This window comes from Sinocyclocheilus grahami, unplaced genomic scaffold (assembly GCF_001515645.1).
Source record: "Sinocyclocheilus grahami isolate Dianchi unplaced genomic scaffold, SAMN03320097.WGS_v1.1 scaffold794.1, whole genome shotgun sequence".
Lineage (NCBI taxonomy): Eukaryota > Metazoa > Chordata > Actinopteri > Cypriniformes > Cyprinidae > Sinocyclocheilus > Sinocyclocheilus grahami.
In genome coordinates this window covers 1,162,057-1,182,097 of record NW_015505973.1, presented here as the reverse complement: position 1 = coordinate 1,182,097, position 20,041 = coordinate 1,162,057, and the positions used below count along the sequence as shown (strand labels likewise).

General features: G+C 34.8%; 1 protein-coding gene across 12 annotated transcripts in view; it reads right to left on the bottom strand.

The window, feature by feature from the left end:
- camk2g1 (calcium/calmodulin-dependent protein kinase (CaM kinase) II gamma 1) overlaps nt 1-20,041 on the bottom strand; it is a 92,116-nt gene that overhangs the window by 22,596 nt on the left and 49,479 nt on the right. For all 12 annotated transcript variants that reach the window (XM_016246351.1, XM_016246352.1, XM_016246354.1 and 9 more), the window contains exons 3-7: nt 16,475-16,534; nt 8,225-8,279; nt 6,000-6,065; nt 3,553-3,625; nt 93-195 (exon numbers count right to left, since the gene is read on the bottom strand). In XM_016246351.1, coding sequence (XP_016101837.1) covers nt 93-195; nt 3,553-3,625; nt 6,000-6,065; nt 8,225-8,279; nt 16,475-16,534 — 357 coding nt within the window. The remainder of the gene's footprint in view (nt 1-92; nt 196-3,552; nt 3,626-5,999; nt 6,066-8,224; nt 8,280-16,474; nt 16,535-20,041) is intronic.

The following is a 20,041-nucleotide window of genomic DNA, read 5'->3' as shown; positions in this document are numbered from 1 at the left end:
GTGTAGCTAAATTAACAGCAGTTGTTGAGTTCCTCACAAGTTTAAGTTAGTGTGAGATGTAGAATTATAGAGCTGAAGTGAAAGTTCTTTACCAAACCAGGCCTGCTGATCTCCCTGCACCTCGATGGCCAGCCCAAAATCAGCCAGTTTTACTGCCGCTCCTTTCATCTTACTGGCCAACAGCAAGTTCTCAGGCTGAGGAGGAAAGCACAGGAAGCCTTTAACAGTCAGAGTTTGAGCAATTTCTACAAATACAATCTAGCTATATTCCCCCCAAAAAACTGAGAACTTTAAATTTATGTAGTGTGCAGCTATGTGATGTGGCGACTACCAGTTTACTTTTATCATTCCTAACACTTTCAATAAAGAGTCTCATTACTGTAATTTATTGAATTACTGTAAAAAAGCCAAATAATTTTTGTTCATTAAAATAAAGGTATTACAAGTGAAAGTACAGTTTTTGGAAAGCACAGGAAGCCTTTAACAGTCAGAGTTTGAGCAATTTCTACAAATACAATCTAGCTTTATTCCCCCAAAAAAACTGAGAACTTTAAATTTATTTAGTGTGCAGCTATGTGATGTGGCGACTACCAGTTTACTTTTATCATTCCTAACACTTTCAATAAAGAGTCTCATTACTGTAATTTATTGAATTACTGTAAAAAAGCCAAATAATTTTTGTTCATTAAAATAAAGGTATTACAAGTAGAGTTATCGGCCAACATATCGGTTATCGGCTTTCAAAAATAAAGAATAATCGGTTATCGGTATCGGCCAAAATTTTCATATCGGTGCATCCCTAAATAATATACACAACCATTCAAAAATTTGGCCCTGATACAGTTTTCCATGATTTTGAAAGAAGTCTCTTATGCTCACCAAGACTGCATTTATTTGATCAGTAAACCAGTAAAATACAGTAAAACAGTAACACTATAATATTGTGCAAATATTATTACAGTTTAAAAAAAAGTTTATATATATATATATTCCTGTGATGCAAAACTGAATTTTCAGCATCATTACTCCAGTTTTCAGTGTCACATGATCCTTCAGAAATCACTGAAATATGCTGATTTGCTGCTCAAGAAACATTTCTTACAATTATAAATGTTGAAAACAGTTGTGCTGCTTAATTTGATAGAAACCATGATACATTTTTTTAAGATTCTATGATAAATTGAAAAAGCTAAATACATTTAAAAAATAATTATAAATATCTTTACGGTTACCTTCAATTTAATACATCCTTGCTGAATAAAAGTATCAATTTCTTTTTAAAAAATTGTACTGACCCCAAACTTTAGAATGGTAGTGTATGTTCATTTGTAAAATTACAGTAATGAGAATATGATAATAAGAATTGGAAAAAATGTGTTTAAATAATTTTATTAAACATAATGATACACAAACATTATCCTAAAAATTAGGTTAATTTTCTTTTTTTTTATCTGAGTGAAATATGAAAGTTCACCAGTAACATTAAGATATCCAGCAGAAGTAACACCCACAAGACCAACAATACAGCCACTTTGCAACCTGCAACACTGTCAGTGTGAACACCCATTACAGAGAAGTACATCACTAGCAGATATGCAGATGAACACTAGCCAAACCTGCTCAGTAGGATATGACAGATTTTAGGGGTCAAAGATCTCTCCACAAGTAAATGAGTTTATACATGGCTTAAAGGTTAAGCACAACTGAATTTTGTTTGCTTTACTACCACATTTACGCTGAGCAAATATTAGGGTGGATTTCCTGCGGTTTTGTCAGTGCTCCAAATTTGAAATCAAACACAAACACACATTAATATCCAAGAGCTTCAAGCACACAACTAAGTGAAGAAACCCAGAAAGATATATTAGGCACAACGGAGGACTTTCACACTAAAATATAGGCTGGAAAAGTCGATTTCCCCTCCCTTCTGGAATACACAACTCAATAGGCTTGATTTATTAGCTGCTGCACATATATCTTCTCAATGCACAGAGTTCATCCTCGAGTTCTACATTCAAGCACAGAATTTAAATGCATCAGTTATAAGGATGCTGGGAAATTTATGCCCAGAGGTGTGAATCTCTCACCCTCCCTCATTAAAAGCACAGACTACAAATGAGGAATGGTGAGACTCGTGGTGACCCCTCCCACATCCCTCCGTCTCTCAGGCAATACCAGCAACAGTTGTCATATCACGTACTTCGCTATGGCAACCAGCCTGGGCACATCTCTGCTGCTCAGCATTGGGCTCACATACACATGGGGTAGGGCAGTGGATGTGACTAATGCACAATAGGAGGACATGGTAAATCTGTATCTGTATGCATTATCAAAGACATGCTGCCACTGCACCTCAAGTCAACACATACATTCATTTCATATATTCACACGCACAGAAAGGCAAAGTGTGTGATGTTTATGCACGCAATTATGGTAATATAATGTTGCTTAACTAGTTCTGTTAAAAAAGAGAGTATTACTTTAAACAAAGACAATGCTCTGTTAAAAAAAAGAAAGGTAATTCTGTGTCAACTCAACTAGAGGTCCCAAATTGTTAACTTTTTTTTGTGGGGAAAGAAATGCATGAATGAAGAACAAATGTCATGGATGTATATTTACGGAGTACTCCACAATTTTGTAGAGGGGGGTCAAAATGCCAATTTTCTCCTGAGATTTGGAGCCAAATTACAGGGGCATAAGAATGACTTCAAAAAGATGGCAACATCATGATGTTATTTTTACAGAGATTGGTATTTTTTATTATTTTTTTGTAAAATCTGCTGACTTTAATGATCTTTTTTGTATTATATGCCAATGGTGACCATTCAAAAATTCTTCCATTCTTCTTGTGTTATTCCTGAAGTTTACATGCCTGTAACTCAAGAAGTATTCGAGATATCTTAATATCCTTATAAATTTTAGTTCCTAACAAACTTTTCTTTTGGTATCTTCATTTTTAAGGCCCTATATGGTTCATTTCCAGAGATACAGAGATTTCAATGTGTCTCCTTTAGTAAATTGTTCACATTTTCAGTAGTCAAAAACCAAATGTACGTCACTTTGCATTCAGCTGATACTTTTTTCTTTTTAAGAGAAATGTCTGAAGAACAAATAATGTTGAAAAATTGTCATTTTGACACCCCTCTACAAAATAGTGGTTTAGTCAGTAAATATACGTCCACGATAATTAATATTTGGTTTTTATCACAATTTGTGTTTATCTTTCTTTAGAAATTTACAAAAATTCCACAATTTGAGCTGGGGAAGTTTCTGAAATTTGGTTAATTTGACACGGAATGTCCAAAAAGTATTTGTAACAAGTATCTTGAGCATATAGACAGTAAAGAAATACCAGAACTACATACTAGCATGTGCTTTAGAATGCAGTACTAAAGAATTGTAATCAAACTGAGGGGCATAATAAACAAGAGCAGGAATATTTCTGTACGTGTATATCTGTGTTTGTGTGGAGCAGGGCAGGGCATCGACTCGGAAACAGAAGCAGGCCGGTTGCTGTGTGTGTGGTTGTTGTGGCAACAGGCTCTCGCTCACCTTAAGGTCTCTGTGCACGATGTCATGCTGGTGAATATGATTGACACTCTCCAGGATCTGATTGATGCACTGGCTGAAAAACAGAATAATAAATCGATCAGTGGCACAGAAAGATCATAAGGATATGTGAGGGGGTGAGATAAGGCTAAATATGGACTTTAACCTTTTATTTTTACTGTGTACCAAGTCAGATCCCTCATATTTACATTATTTTTACTTAAGTTTGCCATCTCTGAAAGGTATAGTTTTCCACAAGTTATATGGAGCAATTTTATAGCTTGTGTGTGTGTGTTGTACTTTTGAGCACTTGACAGCCCCTAGTCAATGCTTCTTTCATTGTAAGAAAAAGCTCAGAGATTTTTCAAAATTTCTCCTTTTTTGTGCCAAAGAGGAAAAAAGCCATATGGGTAGGGAACAACATTTTCATTTTTGGGTGAACAAAGCCTTTGAAAATACACTGCATTTGAAGAGTATTCTGCAGTTGATACCAGATATAGTACTGTGATATTAAAATAGCCATTCATAAAATTGGCAAACAAGAAATGCTTCCACAAAAATAAATCATATTAAAAGCATATTACTGAAATTCAGTTATACGGTCTTATATTATACAGTCATTTTGTAAAGAAATTAAATCTATAATTGTAATGGCTTAATAATAATAAATGCTCAACCAAAATAAATTGATTACAGTAAAGTTGATCAACAGCCTCGGCTGGACAACTCAATTAAGCAATTAAATTAAACACCATGACTGGATAATTGATGCTACATATGAATGTACCACTGCTACTTTAACACTGAGCTGGGGTCAAGTGTAATGACTGAGGCACATAAGGTGAGCTGAGCAGGGGATTGTGGGATAGCTGGGGTGGGCGTTACTCTTGGAAAAGCACCTCACTCTCTGACAGGTACACACACGCGTTATCTCATCCCTCTTAAAGCGGTAATCCTATAACAGAATGTTACAGAGGCCTAACCAGGACAGATGAACCAGAATGAATGTGTGTGTGTTGCTGTGGTGTCATGCTGCTTTATAGATACTTAGTATTAATGTGAAATTCTGCATGACTTTCTTTAGATCCTTATTGAATTTGTTCTGAGGAAATGGCACAGATGATGGTTAGGAAATAATTGCATACAATAGACCTTATGCTTGAGCAAAACAGTTGGACAGCTTAGTAGTATAGTATTTTTAAATAATTTCTATATTATATTACATTCTATTAACTTGGCAATTGCTGACTCATACTGTGTATTTAAATTATTATATTACTAAGAAATCCACCTCTTTTGCTATAATATTACTTAAAATAATATAATGTATAAATTATTTTAACATAGTAATTATATTATATTATATTATAAACTTGGCAAGTGCAGACTCATACCATGTATAATATATATCAAATGTCCAATTTGCTATTTAAATCATTATATTACTAATCTATCCATATGTTTTGCCATAACACAACACAACATAATAACGGTTTTAAAATAATAATTTAAATTGAATTATATTATATTACTCTATATTATAACTTGATGGAAGTGCGGATACGGTGTCCTAACTAGGTGACAAGTTTCCAGTGACAAGTCACTTTACCATTCCTTGTTAGGACAAGTCACATGGAACAAGAGAGTGAGTACATGAGATAAGAAAGTAGGCTGAAAAAGACTATTGAGTATATTAATATTACAAAAGAACACAGAAGCTATTTGCCCAAATTTGGTTACATTTTAAGCTCAGCATTCCATTTTCAGGACAGCACAAATCCCACTGGACACAAAAGACCTGTCTCTATCTCACACACACACACACACACACACACACACACACACACAAATAAGCTGATCTCTTTATAAAACTACTCTTTTTCCACACTCACCCTTCTTTTTATCTGTCTTTACTTATGTAATATCAAAACTTAGATGCTAAATTGGCATCATGGAACTCTTGTAAACCAGATTTACCATGAACTCCCGTATGAGTGCACTAAAACACAGCTAACTGCTGAAGGGTGTTTGTGTTGGATGCCTGGGGCTTTAACTTGGAGTCAGAGTCCCTTAGAGACTTACACACTCGCTGCTAGTTCCTGAAGACACTCCGCAAAGTGTGCAATTTCTGTGCTACCAGAGTTTCCACTTTGAGAAACCTGTTTAGAAAGAATCTTAATTTTGCCGTTTAGTTGCAGTGCTGTTAGTGCTGCAGAAGTGATGCACTCGAAAGGAGGGGCCAACAGAGGCCAAATGGATGCGTTTTTCTGTGGCACCTGTTGATTGTCAGTTCTACAGCTCCACCATCATTAAAGGCTCTCAGTTTTTCTGCACAAAAGGGATCGTCCTCTCTCTGTGCTTTTGAATCAGGTGTGTGTGTGTGTAAGTGTGACCTGCTCACTGCAGGCTGCAGCACAGTAACCACAGCAACAGTAAATTGGAGAGCCCACCTTGCGTCAGCTTCACTGTAATACTCTCTGGCGACGATGTCCTCAAACAACTCCCCCCCAGTCACACTGCGGAAAGAGAGAGAGGGGTAAAAACAGTGAAACAAGGGATGAGAGAGTGGAGCTGGGGTTTGGGATAATTTGGTCAGCAGCAAGAGGCAGAACCAACATTTTACACTTATGTAAACATGATCGCAAATGTATGTAATGCTGCAGTAAAACATGTATGGCCTGATTATACTATGGATATACTGTGTATAATACCGGATGCAGGGATGCAGCTATCATTTTACCACATTAACCATAGTTTGAGACAAAATACAAGTGGCAATGCAAGACAGTGGTGGCTCTTTCAAAGTTACCAGAGTTTAATGGTAGTAACCCATGGTATTTTAGCCAAAACTGGTACATTTTGGTTATGCAAAACACAGGACATGGAAGGAAATAAAGAAAAGCCTTTAAAAAAACTACTAAATTACTAAAAACAACAAAAATTACAGTAATGATAATTATTACTGTACAACAAATTTAATAATAATAATAATAATAATAAATATTTTCATGTTATTTTCATTATATAAAATGCAATACAAATGTAAATAATATTTTACAAAAAATAAAAAAATTATAAAATGTTAAAGAAATAAAATTATTTAATTCTAGCATTCTATAATACTAATATATATATATATATATATATATATATATATATATATACTTATTGAGCAGCACAACTGTTCTTTAAACCGATAATAATAAGAACAGTTTAATAAACATTAAATCAGCATATTACAATGATTTCTGAAGGATCATGTGACACCGAAGACTGGAGTAATTGATGCTGAAAATTCTGCTTTGCCATCACAGGAATACATTACATTTTACAGATAGAATTACAATAGAAAACAGTTCTTTTAAATAGTAGTAATATTGTTCAATATATTGTGAGGGTGGAGTGCAGTTGGCACTGAGGTGTGCATGAGACACATAAAAGGAACATTAGTAACTCAGCCTTTGTTCCACATAAATTGAGCTCCACAATGATGCCTGGAAAAATCAAAGTGAACTGGACTGGTTAAAACCAGGACATAATCACAGAAACAACAATCTTGACAGCACTAAATAGCATTTATAGGGCCACCCAGAAATGTCTACCCATCGATTCTGCTGGCAGATCCCATAAAATTGAAGGATATATTTTTGACAGCCAGGAAGGTGCGTACAAGGTGTTTTTGTCAAACATATTTCAGCTGCATTTATCTGCCTGCAGGAATGGGGCTTCTGGCATGATTCACTGGAACAAAATTTCTTGGGTTTGATAACTTGTCCATCCTCATTCAAAAAACGGGAACAGCCATTGAGAATTATAAACTCACCTGAATACAGAAACTAGCTCCGTTTCAAAATGTGTCATAACATTATTTATATACTATTATAGTATTTATTAATCATTTTAATTTTATTTATTATTTTTTGTTTTCAGTGCTTTTGTCACTTTTATTAGTTTATATATATATATATATATATATATATATATATTACTAAATCTAAATAATTAAAGCTATATATATATATATATATATATATATATATATATATATATATATATACTGTGTATATATAGCTTTAATTAATTATTATTTAGATTTAGTAATTTTAGTACTTATAACTTATTTCAATTAGTTGCCAAGACAGCATTTCTAATTTTCGCTTACATTTAAGTTCTATATATAATTCTAATATACTGTATTTTATTGTAGCTTTATTTCAATGAACACAAACAAAGATGCCTTCTATTTGCTGAATTCATAAAGAAAAAACAAATCCTTCATTATTGGAAAAAAAGAAAAGAAAACAAAATACTGTTTAAAACATATAATGAACCATTTTACCCAATATTTGACTGCATATTTATTACATAGTATCACATCATAAATTATCAACATGTTAACGACAACACTTTACTGAAATCACGTTTACCCAAGCAATTTGTGTTGCTGCCTATGTAGAATGTTTTAAATTGTTTATTTATGAGGTTTCATTTCAGTTAGAATGCTGTCTTAAAAAGGCAGTTACCTATGTAGGTAGTGAGGTAGCTCATAGGTTTCGAAACGGAACCTATATAATTATCATGTCTCAAGTTACAGTGCAGCATATACTGCGGAGTCACACAGTGCAGGTGTGTGTGTGTGTGTGTGTGTGTGTGTGTGAGTTTCAGTCATACTCACAGGTCAAAGACCAGGTAATGGAAACCTTCTTCTGAGATACTGTCATGGAGCCGAACTGGGGTTGAAAAGATAACAGGAGAATCAGCATTAAACAACGTCAACACAGAGATGGTGCATTATGAAAGCAAATGCTTTTAATGAGAGGGAAATCTTCAGCATTCTTCACTCCATCACACAGCGTTCATAACATCTGATGAGAACATATGGCATACGTCCAATTAAACGCTATTATAGTGACGCTTACAATTACAAAGCACCTTTACAGACTCAAGTTAACCATAATGAGCACATGGTCAAATAAAATAACAAAAAGAGGATCCATCGAAAAGAGAGAGAAAGAGAGAGGATGGATGACAAGCTCACTTATGTACACAAGCAGTGTGTCACGTAGACAGTGACACACACTGACTGTATTGGGTTGGAGGTTGGATGGAGAAAGAGAGAGTGAGAGAGAAATAAGGAGAGAGAGTTGAGTAAACACTGTCCAGAATAGCAGGGGCCTTATGAGAGTGCTGAGAGAAAGAGCAACATTAGCAACTAGTTGAAGGAGGGAGAGAGACGGAGGATAAATAACAAAGGGAATGAGGCAAATCTGATGCTGGAAAATACATACTGTATATTAGATCAATTACTTCTACATTGTTAGAGTAATGCAGCGAGTCAATAGTCCTCAGACTGATTGTTTGACAAGCAATGCCCTAGCATGGTGACACTGGTACTGCAAACACGAGCCACCATCATGCCAATAATTACAGAAGCCCGAGTTTAATAAAGTCCTAAACATTCAGAGAAAGGTTAAACAATGTGAATTGGCATCTGCACTTAACTTCTGAGTAAGGTATATCAATATTTAGCGAGAAACAATGTATGAACTGGCAGAACCGGAAGGCACTAAGATTTGAGAGAACATAAACAGGTTCGGCTATAATATTATTGGGTATATTGAAGGTGAAGGTAATTTTTTAAGGTGATTTTTCTTTGAAGATGCGATGCAGTTCCCCTTCAGTTTCCTAAAAAAATGGTAAACACTGTGATGCTTTCAAAACATCGCTCTGTTTTTTCAACCAATGGCATTAGTTTGGAGGCGGGACTATCAGTTTTTTTTTTTTCAACCAATGGAGAAGAGAGGAAGCATTCAGGGCCTGATTAAAATTATTGGCTTTATTTTTATGATTTCGTCTGCACAGAAACTAAGCACAACACCTTATTACTTTTCCAATTTAATAATAATAATAATAACAACAACAATCATTTGAAGTGCAATTTTTTTGCATCAAAAGAAAAAAAAATCTTAATATTTAATATAATAATAATATATGAATTTTTTCAACCAATGGAAGACAGGGGGAGTGTTCAGGAAACTACACTATTCGTCATTATTTTAGCAATTTTGTTGGGTCAGAAATTACACATTTCACATTTAAATTTCTATAATAATAATATTAATAATAATTCTTAGTATTATTAGAATTATCAGCATCATGATTACGCACATCATCACCTTCTTAAAATATTTTGAATTTAATAATAATAATTACTATTATTTGAAGTGTTTAATTACTGCAAAAATAATGACTATTTAATACGATGATGATGATGATGATTAGTATTTTTAATATAATGTATTGCTGACAGAGAACATTCTACAAACTCATAGTAAACTACAAACACATGACTAGCTGAGTGAGAGCGATATCCATTAGTGTGTGCCAACTGTGCCAGTAGCAATGAGCACTCAGTCCTCTCTCCTCTTTAACCTTTCAGACTGTCTCTCTCTCTCTCCATCTCTCTTCCTTCATTGGCTCTATTGTTTAGCACTTATGTGCAGCCCAAGCAGAAAACATGACAAGCTGTCCACTTGAGGAGAGACGACAGAAGGGAAAGTGAAGGAGAGAGAGACGATACAGGTGATGGAGCAGGAGAAAGGCGATGGCATCGCCAGAGGGGGAACAGAGATGAGAATAAGAAAACACATCGGATGGAAAGATGGCGAGATAGTGGGAAAAAAAGAGGAAGGAGTGAGATACAGAGAATGGAGGAGAAAGACACTGGATAGAGTGTGACGTTGAGGTCAGTATGGGATACGATTCAAAAGGTGTGGAAGATGCCAGACAGTAGAACTACATATAAGTAAAAGACAGCGGATGTAACTTAGATGAGAGTTACATAACATTAAATGTAGGGATGTAACGATTAACCCGCGAGTCGGTTGAAAATAGATTCAAATATGTGACGATCAGTTGAGATCGTCACATAAAACAAATCGCGATACATTTGGAGTAGGAGTTTATATCAATGTATCTCTGAGGGGAACTGACTATCTTTAGAAAAGTTTATGTGGTATTTTCTTTTCATCTTGCCTCTGAACAATGCATATTAAGGTAGCGTTCATAAGCGCAGCTCTGCTTTGTTTACAGCGGAAACACTTTATCATTGCTGTTCATAAGCGCCACCTGCTGGCTGAGAGTGAATCTGCGTCTCATTCAGCTCGTCTGCTGTTTCCTTCAGATATGTTTTATGTAGTATAGTTTCACAAAACTAAAGTCAGACCATTCTGTTTTTACTTCAACTTTCGAAATTATACAGTCTAATTTAGATTAGAAACTACTCATGCTGCATTGTATGCTGCATCTCTGTTTGGATCATGGTTAAAATCCAGTGGTTGCCTCTAATTTTAAATGGAAAGAGCACAGACAAAGCCTTAGTTTGCTCAGATTAAAGGGTTAGTTCACCCAAAAATGAAAATTAGGCCATAAATTACTCACCCTCAAGTCATCCTAAGTGTATATGACTTTCTTCTTTCAGACGAATCCAGTCGGAGTTATATAAAAAATTGTCTTTGATCTTTCAAGCTGTTTAATGCCACTCAGCGGGTGTTGCATGCATCAGTCCAAAAGAAGTTAAATAAAAAGCGCCCATCCATTAAAAAAAGTGTTTCACACGGCTCCGGGGGTGAACAAAGGCCTCCTGTAGCGAATTGATGCGTTTTTGTAAGAAAAATATCCATATTCAAAACGTAATAATAACTTTAATGTAGCTAAATAATTATTAAATTGATTATTACGTTTTAAATATGGTTATTTTTTTTACAAAAACGCATTGATTCGCTACAGGAGGCCTTTGTTCACCCCCCGGTGCTTAATGGATGGGCGCTTTTTATTTCACTTCTTTTGGACTGAAGCACTGCAACACCCGCTGAGTGCCATTAAACAGCTTGAAAGATCAAAGACAATTTTTTATATAACTCCGACTGGATTCGTCTGAAAGAAGAAAGTCATATACACCTAGGATGCCTTGAGGGTGAGTAATTTATGGCTTAATTTTCATTTTTGGGTGAACTAACCCTTTTAGAGACTTCTTTTATTTGTGTAACTTACTTGTTTGATTTGGGGTTTGTTTTAAAATTTCAATTTAATCTTGTTATATTTAAATTGCACAAAGAAACATGCAACAATAGCCTAATAAAACGGCACCTTTTCATTTACTGTATTATGTCTTCAATCTCATTTTATTAAAAGAATCATGAGAAAACTGAATCGTGAAATCAAAATCAAATCGTGAGTTGAGTGAATCGTTACATCCCTAATTAAATGAATAATTTAAGTTCAAATACTATTCTTTTGATCTTTCTATTCATCAAAGAATCTTAAAAGCATCTTTTCCACAAAAAATATTAAGCAGCACAACTATTTTCAACACTAATAATAATACGAAGAAGAAACTGGAGTAATGGCTTCTCATATATTAAAATACAAAACACTTATTTTACAATATAATTTCTCACAATATTACTGTTTTTACTGTATTTCTGATCAAATAAATGCAGCCTTGGTGACAGTGTTAATTTTGACAGCAAATTTTGATTTAGTTTTAGTCATATTTTAGTCATCTGAATTGTTTTTAGTTTTAGTCTAGTTTTAGTCGACTAAATATCATAAGATATTAGTCGACTAAATCTACAGTAAATTTAGTCGGCTAAAATCAAATGGGTTTAGTTACAGTGTAATGCATTTATTAAGCATTTCTCTAAAATTTCCAAATTCATTATATAGGTTTGATATTAAGGTTTTATCATGATAGACACCGATTTAACTGCTGTGACACAAAGCATGACTTTATGTTAAAATTAAATAAAACCACTTCTCATAAAGAACAAGAACATGGTCTCCTTTTTAATGAAATACCAATGGTTATATAGGCTAATTATGCATTCTTTATAGCAGCTTGTTTACCATATTCCTCTTTCTTTCAAGCAGACATATTTACTTCTATAAATAAATTTAGATTAATCTTTAAGACTACTAAAGTTTTTCAGTCAAGAGCAATGCGTGATTTTCTGTCTTTCTTCTGTTGCTTGATTAACATCAATGACTCGGACAATAGCAACTAAATTAGGCTGCTCTCCCTTTAAAACCGAATGCACAGTACTGAGACACGTTCTCCCTACTGTTTACGTTCACTTAAGACGTAATCAACTGTGTTTACATGAATACTCATCAAAACTGACATTTCAACATAATTTTGAGTGCAATTCTCCATTCATGCGACGCGAAAGAGTACTCGAGCACTGTGAGACACGCTTTATGTGTGTATGCTTCAGTGTCTGTGCTCAGAAAACCGGACCGAATTGAGTTCTCTCTTGCATTGTCAGATTTATCCATATGTCTGCTCTTCTCTTACTCCCACATATTGACATTTTTTGAAAGTTTTATGTGACGTGCAGTAAGTGTATGTTAGCTTATGTCCCGCCGGTTCATCTAACCTCTGAACCACGCAGCAGATTCGTTCTGAATTAATCTCTTCCCAAATCGTCCCTCCCTAACATTTGTCTCGTTTTTATTCATTGACGAAAATGTCAGTAGATTTACGTCATAGTTTTTGTCATTCAAAAAGAGTTTTAGTTCGTTATCGTCTCGTTGTCGTCGGTGAAAAGAATGTCGTTGACGAAAATTATGACGAAAATTATTCGTCAACGAAATTAACACTGCTTGGTGAACACAAAAATCTTTGCGGTTTATTTTAAGATCACTGACTTTATAAATGGCATGATGAGACGTACAACATGAACTTTAAACGAAGTGTTGTATAAAAACTTATTTCAGCAAATCTGCATACTGCCAATTTGAAATGTACACAAATATTTTCTGAAATAATTTTACACTCTATTTTAAAACTTAAAACCCCCCTCAAAAATACTGAAAAATAAATAATACTGAAAAAAATTGTCAATTGTGAATTTTTTTACTTATTTTAATCACCCAAATCAGGCAAAAGCAATAACCTCTAAATATATATCATGGATTGTGTTACAGAAACTTCCTGTCTCAAGTCTTCTGTCCTAAAAGAGATCCTTACTGAAAACACCATGGTTACAAAACCGATAAGACAGGATTCTAGTGTTGGATGTTTCTGTAATACGGCCCCAGGGGTATAAATATATAACACAGTATGACTAATTATCACGGTAACATAACAGAATATATCACAATGTAGTTATTGTTGTTGAAAAGTAATAAAGAAAAATGGCTTATATTTTAATAACCATGATCCAAGTAAATATTCCAGTGAGATCCTTCCATTTAATTATTCTTTCTTATTATTTGATACTTGATGAACACAAAGCAAAAAATAAGATCACTTATAATTAACAAACATCTAATATAATTTGCGTCATACACTCTATTTCAACCAGGTATGTCTTTCTTCATCTTCTTCATGGTTTTCTCCAGAGCTCATTGGTGATAATGACGGTATTTGGGCTGAACTGCTGCCCACCAGCATCTCCCACCTCAGCACAGTTATTTATAGAGCTCCACTCCTCTTCTATCCCACTCCATCTCTCTCTGCTGATCTCTCCATCCCTCTACCTTCATCTCTTTCTTTGTCGCCATCGCCCACATCTCGATGGCTCTGCTCTGTTTTTTTCAGTTGTTCTACCCTCTCAGGTCTTCTCCTCATTCTATCGATCAGTCTCTCCCACTTTCTGTCTCCACTCATCCTTCTAATACCCTCTTTGCCTTGTTTTTCATTCTCCTAATGCTGCCTACTAATTCTGCCCTTTATTAGCTAATTTTTCGCCTGACAATTCTTATTTTGTTCTTTCGTTCACACATTCTTTAAGACAATGACTTTTGGGAGAGGCTGTTCCACAGGACACTGTATGTTTTGCTGCAAAAATACTTCAACCTAATTCATCTCTGGCACCAGCTTACACACACTCATAAACACTCACACAGCTGCAGATGCTCGCTGCGTCAAACTCACATGTACACATCCATTTGAAAGTTTAAACTAAATTGACAGTCTCATTTAAAAGTTTAGGGTCAGTAAGATTTTTTATGTTTTTGAAATATGTATGTTATGCTCATCAAGGCTGCATTTTTTGATCAAAAATACAGTAAAACAGTAAAGATTATTACAATTTAAAATAACTGTTTTCTATTTTAATATGTTTTAAAAATGTAATTTTTTTTCTGTGGTGGCAAAGCTGAATTTTCAGCATCATTACTCCAGTCTTCAGTGTCACATGATCCTTCAGAAATCATTTTAATATGCTGATTTGGTCCTCAAGAAACATTTCTTATTATTGTTTAAAAAAAGTTTTTTGTGGAAACGGTGATTTCCAAATTTTCAGGATTCATTGATGAACAGAAAGTTCAAAACAGAATTTATTTGAGATGGTTTTATTTTGAGATGGCTTTTGGTCAATATAATGTGCCCTTGCCGAATAAAATAATTAATTTCTTTCAAAATCTTACTGACCCCAAACTTTTGAATGATACTCTATATTTTGTAACTTATGAATAGTTACAAACAAATGGCTGCAATACAACAAAGAGTGAAAAATTTAAGGGGGTCTGAATACTTTCCGTACCCACTGTATATACATTGTGCATAAATATTTCTTTACAAAACAATTTTTAAAGGACGAGATGGACTAGAAAAGCAGCTAAAAACATCCCATGATGCCCCTCATGATTTGTTGAGAGAATGACTACAATGTGTAGAGCTGGGTCATGAAAGGGTCATGATCTTGAAGCTCAAAGATAAAATAGTTTTTATTTGTTAAACATCTTTAGAACTCATAAATCCCATACTTCAAATATTCTCATTTAAATGGGTCATATGATGCTATTTTAAAGATCATTATTTTGTGTATTTGGTGTAACAGAATATGTTGATATGCTTTAATGTTCAAAAAACACATTATTTTTCAAATACTGTACATTATTGTAAGTCCTCTATGCCATGCCTCTCTCAAACGCTTCATTTTCTACAAAGCCCCCTCCTTTGACAAGCGCAGTCTGTTCTGATTGGCCAGCTGACCCAGTGCATTGTGATTGGCCGAACACCACAAGCACGCGTCAGAAATGTAATGCCCCTTACCATAATCGCAGCTTCAGCTTTCAAAGTAAATATCAAGACAGTTAATAATGTCGTTAGTTTTACCATCAGTTCAAGCCTGAAAGGGCAACAGAGTTGCGTGACAGACACAGTGATGATGCAGTACACAAGCCGCGGTTAAGACCCTCACACACACTCACCCACACACACACACACACACACACGACGCGTTACTCTGTGCTGCGCAAAACTCCGCATTTGAACAGTCAGTAGCAAACACTTAAACTAATAACAAAACATACTTACATACTTACAACATATTTTTTTTAGAAATAGCCTTTGTGCACAGCCAGCCTTGTACTCTTCTAGGTTCAAAGTCCATAAATCCATAAAATGCGTTGCACAAATTCGAACATCTGGGTTGTGCTGTTCTGTTGTAAATAAATCTTAACCAATGATTCCTAATTGCATCTACTTCCGGAAGGCCAAATAAAGTGCTTTTGCTTTCGCACTGAAACACACAGCGTCTCCCTGACAAGGCTGCATCAACACGACTGCTGTTCCTGAAACCACGCCTTCTTTCTTTGCGTGCACATTTGGGCGGCATTATGCTAATATTTCCACATAGTGACCTAGATATGTGGGGGCGTTTTAGAACGCGTGGGCATTCTAAAGGTAGGCGTGGCTGACTCTTAACTTTTATGAAGAATATCTCTTTGGATTTGAGACTTTAGTCTTTGCAACTTTACAGATCTTCTTTATGCACCAAGAGCTTGTAACACTCCAAAGAGAAAGGAAAACTTGAAATCGAATCATATGACCCCTTTAATAGTTTTGATGACTTTACTGTTATTCTAAAATAAAAATAAATATTTAAAAAAAGAACATAATGAGGATCAAACTCACCAATATTGGGGTGTTTGAGTAGACGACAGATTCGGGCTTCACGTTCCAGTTTCTGATGATCTTCAGAGGACAGAGAGAGAAAGAGAGAAGCAGGTTAGATATTTGAGGTGGCTGATGGCTTGTTCTCACAGCTATAAAATAAGGACACCTCATCTGAGGCGCAAGCAGCTCTGTCCTCTCCTCCAAGAAGAGAACATTTTTCCACAGGTGTCATAGAAGTGAACTGCAATGCTGGAGAGGTAAGGGGGATAAACAATTCAGATAAATTATTTACATAATATGAATTAAAAAAATTAAAATAAAATAAAAAATATAGATAGGGTATGCGAATTTGGTCCTGTCGTGATAAGATACTGTAAATTGTGTGTGTGTGTGTGTGTGTGTGTTTGTAAGAGTGGGGGTGAGGTTCAAGCTAATCTAGGGCTTATTACTGAAACTTGTAATATAGTTGTGTGAGCTCAAAGGATGAATGTGGTGTAAAATTAAACAAACAAGCCCGAGGGCTCATTTCCTCACACTTGCACCACACACACCACAAGTCCGGAGAGACTAAATAGCAGCTCAATGTCTTGACTGGGGTTTATTCATCTTCCCAGTGTAAAAATCACCCACTATGCACTGCTGGAGGCCAGTAAAATTGGATGTGATTCATATTTTAGAAGAAAATAATAGGCTTTAATGTCAAATAAACAACGTTTTGACAGATTATATTCAGACAGGCTATGCAAGCTTTCATATTTTGCTTACGAGACTTTGCAGATCAAATATTAAAACTGCTTTAAACTTTCCTGCATGAAATATTATTTATTTTAAATCACCATTTTTATCTGGCTTTCCAGCTCTAAAAAGATCTAAACATCCTTGATCAATTTACTTTTAAATTTACAAATTACCCCATTGGCAAAAGGCTTTGCTTGTTTTTTGCATAAATGTATCAAATGTTTTTAAACAAAGAAAAGTGAAAAAATAAGTTAATTCAAGACATTTTCACTTAATTGTAATGTTTCACTTAAAAATATGCATGTCCAGTAAAGCCGCTTTGAAACAGTATGTATTGTGAAAAGTGCTATTCAAAACATGAATTAAAGTGCCCCTATTATTAGGGCTGTGTATTGACAAGAATCTGGCGATACGATACGTATCACGATACAGGGGTTGCTATACGATGTGTTGCGATACTGTAAGCAAGGCGATATATTGGGATATTTCTTATTTTAGGAATAGGATATATTTTTAGGAAAGCTGTCATTAAGAACACACCACCATATGCAAACCTTAGAAATAAATAAATACAAATTATTTAACCAGAACACAGTGGGATCTGCATTTGCAATAATCAGTCCCTGTAACATTCAATGTTATTGAACCACTTTTTGTGCAGTACAAGTAAAGGGGGGGAAATTAATGTGCATGCAGGATCCTTCAGTTAAATGTATAATACGTATAAAATGTATTTTATAAAAAAGACCATATATATTTTTAGACCCTGCTTTAAAGGTTCACAGTTTAAGTTTACAATTGTAACATACAATGTCATAACATTTTGATCTGAACAAAAGAATTACATCTGCTTAATATCAATGAAAAATAAAGTGCTTGCAGGATTCCTAAAGAAAACAAAACAATTGTAAAACAATAAAATAAATACAGATGTTGAACATTCTCAGAACCTTTCCACTTGGATTTCACAGGTTTTTCCGTTTGTATTTATGTTCCGCGTGGAATCACGGTCCCACGGTGGACGTTACCACAAAAGCCCAAATGACGCCATACTTCAGCTTTGTACACCAAAACAGGAACTGGGACAATTCTTTCATCCTCCATTACTAGCAGCGAACTATATTAACGCTAACATTAGTGCCCTAATGCTAGTATTTCCTGTCACTGTTTAAGTTCAGAGATGAAGACTGCTATCTAGCGGTCGGGATATAAACTCAAAACGAAACAACTCCCATGAATTCTGGATTTTTGTTTCTCATTTTGTCTCTCATAGTTGAGGTATACCTATGATGAAAATGACAGGCCTCTCTCATCTTTTTAAGTGGGAGAACTTGCACAATTGGTGGCTGACTAAATACTTTTTTGCCCCACTGTATATATACAGTATATATATATATATATATTTTTTTTTTTTAAATATCGATATTCGTTTTTTGAGAAACGATACAGTATTGCCAAACAAAATATTGCGATACTCACGTGTATCGATAATTTCTTACACCCCTACCTATTATGCCACAGAAAATTAAGTTATTGTCTCCCAAAAGAAAGAATTGACTAAACCGTGTCATCAGTAATTCGAATCCCATTTCTGTGATGGCTACACATCATGGGGTAACACATTTGCATAATTCTATGTTCTACGTTGGCCGTCCGTGAACAACATCATGTTGAGAATACGCTGTGAAAGTAAATTCTCCACTGAATCACAACCTGTAAGTATGATAAATAATAGATGTTTATATTTTCTATCGAGCATTCAAAATACGGAACTATGGCAATGGGCGTATCGTTTCCGACATGCGCTGTGCACAGTAGACCAATCACAACAGACTGGGCCATCTGACCAATCAGAGCAGAGTATACTCATGGAAAGGAGGGGTTTAGAGAGACGGAATAGGGATGTTCATTTTAACCGTTTAACCGGCAGTAAGAATTTTGACCCATTAATACAATCAGTTAAACGGTTTAAAAAGTAATTTAATTATTTATTTTTTCAGTAATTTATCAAAATATTTAAAACTGTTTGCTGCATGGTTAAAGTACGCTACATGTATAAAAAATTTGTTTTTTATGGGGGGAAAAAACAAGTCGCGTATAAGTCACATTTTATTATTTCATTCAGAAATAGGCCTAATGACGACGCGAAATGTTTACAAGCATTATAATAAACACTGTAAACATAGCTAGGCTATTTTAGTTCCCCTCACTCCACAACAAATCCTTTCAATTAACAGTATTTTAAAAAAATTTAAATTTAAAATATAAGAAGCTATAGCAATATAAATGGCAAGCCAAAACAAATTCATTTAGGTTAAAACGAAACTGAAACCAACATTGGGTCTCTCATTCCACACAAAATCAACTGTTTCCGTATTCGCAATGTAGCCTAGGCTATTTGAATGGCAAATTAATATTTATTACGTACTTCACTTGCGTTCCAATATCCACGTAAAACAAAATGTTACAGTGATAACACTTAACGGCTTAACAGATTTTACTACATATTTTTTTTCCATATGTTTGACTGACTGTATTTTATTATGATAATGAACAGGCTGCATAGTAAAGGTAGCAATGCTTAACTGTGCGCGCATGCGGCGCCAGCGCAATCACTTGAATTTTTTTCCTTCTAACAGTGGAAGAAACTACTCCTTTTAGTCCTAAATATAATCGGAATTGTAAAAGGTTTGCCTTTATTTGTGTACATTCACAATAAAAACAAATCTTTGTGCTTTTGTAAAATAAGCCTAAAGAAAAATAGGATGCCGCGTTCTGCTGACTGTTTCCATTCACGCAGCACAAAAATGAACCGAAACTCTGCATACTAGGCTACTTGTTGCACAG